This window comes from Otolemur garnettii, unplaced genomic scaffold (assembly GCF_000181295.1).
Source record: "Otolemur garnettii isolate 467f Iridium unplaced genomic scaffold, OtoGar3 scaffold00032, whole genome shotgun sequence".
NCBI lineage: Eukaryota > Metazoa > Chordata > Mammalia > Primates > Galagidae > Otolemur > Otolemur garnettii.
Genome location: NW_003852427.1, coordinates 15392332 through 15396660, shown reverse-complemented (window position 1 = coordinate 15396660; position 4329 = coordinate 15392332). Strand labels below are relative to the sequence as shown.

General features: G+C 37.4%; 1 protein-coding gene across 1 annotated transcript in view; it reads left to right on the top strand.

The window, feature by feature from the left end:
* The window catches only part of LOC100954698 (phospholipid scramblase 4-like), a 17785-nt gene that overhangs the window by 6710 nt on the left and 6746 nt on the right, over positions 1-4329 (top strand). The window contains exon 4 of the mRNA XM_023512998.1: positions 3879-3921. Within this exon, the coding sequence (XP_023368766.1) occupies positions 3879-3921 (43 nt within the window). The remainder of the gene's footprint in view (positions 1-3878; positions 3922-4329) is intronic.

The following is a 4329-nucleotide window of genomic DNA, read 5'->3' as shown; positions in this document are numbered from 1 at the left end:
AAAACATGCAATATAAATAAAAATAAGGGAGCTAGCAAGGCTATTACTTCAGGCCATATTCCAGAGACTCCCTTCACATAACACAGTGACTACCTAATTTCTATGTATGCGGATATTCTGGAGCCACTGGGACATCCAAACCAGAACCAGGGTGACATAAAAAGTTGATGTGCAAATGCTATTTTTTATACACCCCTGAGAAACTTGAAAAAATCTCTATGAAAGTGGAGCTATTACAGCAGTGCCTCCTTATCTGTAGTTTCTGTTTCCACAGTTTCAGTTACCTGTGGTCAACAGCAGTATGAAAATACTACATGGAAAATTCCAGAAGTAAACAATTCAGAAGTTTTAAATTGTGCATGATTCTGAGTATTATGATGAAATATTGCAGAAGCCAGGCCTGTCTTGCTCAAGACCTGAATCATCCCTTTGTCCAGTGTATCCACACTGTAAATACTACCTGCCCCTTAATCACTTAGTAGCCTTCTTGGTTATCACATTGGCTGACATGGTGTCATAATGCTTGTGTTAACATAACCCTTAATAACAGACCCAAAGTACAAGAGTAATAATGCTGCAAATTAAATTCTTTCAATGAAAAGGGAACATTTCATGGCTTAAGGATAGAAAAATATTCCACTCAGAGGTTGCTAAGATATATGTTAAAAACAAGTCTGATATCCATGAAATTGTGATAAAAGAAAAAGAAATTTCTGTATAGTATATATGGGATTTGGTACAGTCCACAGCATCAGACATGTACCAGGGATCTTGGGAAGTGTCCCCTGTGTTGGGGAGAGATCTTATTAACTTCTGAATTTAGTTTTCCTTTTGAAAAAGGAAGTGTTGAATTGGATATTAACTAAGGAACTTCCCAATCCAATTGAAAACACAATCCAGCTGCACAGCCAAGGAGTTCTTGGAGTTAACCTGCTTCTCTTTTAAATCCTGTGCATTTGTAGGGAGCCTGTTAATCCTGTATGTTGAAAGCTCTCTATAGAATGTCCTAGTCAGGACGTATGCAAGTCAGTGCCATTGAATCAGAAAATTGGGATTTTACAAGAGCCTGATTTTTATTTAATTATTATTTGGGCAAAATATTGACAAAGTACAAAGCCAGGCATTCGGAAAATAGAGTGAGCCCCTATGTTATTTCAGAAGGTTATAAAATGTCTATAGTTAGTCAAATTTAGAAAGTCTCATTTTTGTTACTTGATAAAAATATATAGAATTTGTTCTTAGAAATCTAATATCTTCTTCAGTCATTTCTGTTTGAAAATTGTATAATTTTTGTTTACTTGAATATTAAAAAACAATTTCTCATTTACTTGTAGTATGGTGACAGAGGTTAAATTAATGTATTTTATGAGTTCTATTTTCCCTTTCAGGAATGTTTTGAATTTTATTATTTTATTTTTTTATTTTATTTTTATTTTTTGAGACAGAGACTCACAGCCAGCTCGAACTCTTGGGTTCAAGCAATTCTCTTGCCTCAGTCTCCAGAGTGGGATTACAGGCTCCCGCCACAGGGCTCGGCTATCTTTATAGATGGGGTCTCATTGTTGCTAAAGCTGGTCTCAAACCCATGAGTTCAGGCAGTCCACCCTCCTGGGTCTCCCAGAGTGCTAGGATCATAGGCATGGGCCACCATGCCCAGTCTGTTTTGAATTTTAAAAAATAAGTGAGAAAAGCAGCTCAAAGAGATTCTCATCAGACAAACCTGATTTTTAATTCAATATCTACTCCTTGATAGCATTAAAACTTTAGTAAACTTTCTTAACCTTGGAGCTTGAATTTCATCCTCTATAAAATAGTACTAGCAACCCAACTTACCAGCATGTTATGAGGATTTTTAATTAGGTGATGCTTGCAATGTGCCCGATATTTTTGTATACAGGGTCGACCCTGTGGGCAGTGGCTACATAGATGTTACTAGCAAAGCTCACTTCTTTTTTGTGAATGGCAGGAATCAAGACTAGCTAGAGCCCATCATTTCCCTCTGCCTAGTCTTTCTGAGATATCATATACAGAGGATGTGAGTCTTACCAAGGCTACCAAGACTCCTCATCCTCACTGGTAGCAGGTTATGTTGTTTCCAGAGCACTGACCTTGCCAGGGACTCTACCAAAGTGTCACAGAACTGCCCCTTAACAGACAGGGTATCTTACTGGGCACTTGTTCTAAATTAACGAGCATCAAATCTTCACATTTGCTCGGCAGTGGACACATTCCCCAAGCACAGGCAAACATACCTTGTTTTGCTGTGTTTGCTTTATTGTCCTTCACAGATAAATTGTGTTCTCTTTACAAATGAAAGGTTTGTGGGAACCCTGAGTCCAGCAAGTCTATCGGCACCATTTTCCAACAGCACGTGCTCTCTTCCCGTCTCTATGTCACACTTTGGTGATTCCTGCAATATTTCAGACTTTGTCATTGTTACTGTATCTGTTACAGTGATCTGTGCTCAGTGATCTTTGATGTTACCATTACAATTGTTTGGGGGCACCACAAACCATGTGCATAGAAACTGCAAACATAATGGATAAAAGTTGTGTGTTCTGACTGCGGTATCAACTGGGCATCCCTCCATTTCTCCCTTTTTTGGAGCTTCCTCTTTCCTGAGACATAACAATATTGAAATTAAGCCAATTAATAATCCTATCATGGCTTTAAAATGTTCAAGTGGAAGGCAGAGTTGTACATCTCTCATTCTAAATTAAAAAGCTGGAAAGGATTAGGTTTAGTGAGGGAGGCATGTTGAAAGCAAGGGGGGCAGAAAGCTACGCCTCTTGTGCCAAGCAGTTAACCAAGCTGTGAATGCAAAGGAAAAATTTTTGAAAAATCCAAAGTTCTGAGCTTTGACAAAGCAGACAGTGATAGACACTGGGGAATAGAATTGCTATTCAATAGATGGTTCTGGAATTAGCCACATGCAGATGATTGAAACAGGATATATATTTCTCATTCAAATTAATTCAGGATGGATAACAGACTTAAACCTGAGACATTACATCTTTGGAATTCTAGAAGAAATTTTGGAAAATCTCTTCTAGGTAGCAGGCTAGGTACAGAATTTATGAAGAAGGCTCAAATGGAATCACAGCAACAACAAAAATAAATGATGAGACTTGATAAAGTTTTAAAAAGCTTCTGCACAGCCAAGGAAACCGTCAAAAGACCAAAAAGGCAACCTACAGAAGGGAGGATATATTTGCATGCTGTATGTCCCATAAAGGACTAATAACCAGAATACAAAGAACTCAACCAAGTTAGTAGGAAAAAGTTAAAATGTTGTGAACTTTCTAAGCACCTCCAATGATGGTATGTCAGATAGACGGGTGGGTAGGGACTGATCTGGGAACAATCTGTGTAGGCACAGCTTGTGCTAGATCCGAGGTTCTGAACATGTGGATCACGACCCTTTTGGGGGTAGAATGACCCTTTCACAGTGGTCCCCTAAATACATCCTGCATATCAGATATTTACATAATGATTCATAACAGTAGCAAAATTACAGTTATGAAGTAGCAATGAAAATAATTTCATGGTTGGGGGTCACTGCAACATGAGGAACTGTATTAAAGAGTTGTGGCATTAGGAAGGTTGAGATGTTATTACTGTAGCCAGTAGATGCTATTCTGACATATCAGGCAATGGTTTTTTAAAGTGGAACTAGAGGAAAGTGCTTTTCTTACTTTTAAAAAAAGAAGTTAAGACAATTGGAGCTGATAACATTTTTTGATTCTCTTCAGCTTTAAAAAGATACTTTGGTATCCATTGATATATTTTGGTATCAATGTCATCAAGTTCTTTTCTAATGCTAGTTTGATTTAATTTTGTCATTTCTCTCTTCTAATTCCTGTGTTTTATCCCCACAGCTGGACAACATACATGTTTTTCAGCATTTTGAGCCTCTGGAAAGTACGTATAATATTTGTAATGGTCAACAGTAATTTCAACAGGTGGAAATTTACATTACCCAATACCTAATTCCTTCTTTATATTGATCATTTTCAGTGATTCAAAGAGGAAAAAAAAAAATCTATGCACCATCAATTTTGTCTTTAAGAGAGTAATGAAACAAATTATTTTGTATAATTTTATTTATCTATGTATCATATAATTTAAAGCTCTTGGACTTTGAGTATACATTTTATTTGATCCATCCCCACCCTATACCCTTTATCTCTGCTCCCTATTCATCTTTTGTAGATGAGTAAAAGGAGGAGCTGGGGGGGGGCAGTTAGCTGGGGGAACACAGTCAGCTAATCAGTGCCAGAGATGGAAATAGAATCCAAATCTGCTGAATTGTAGTTCTGTGCCCTTGCT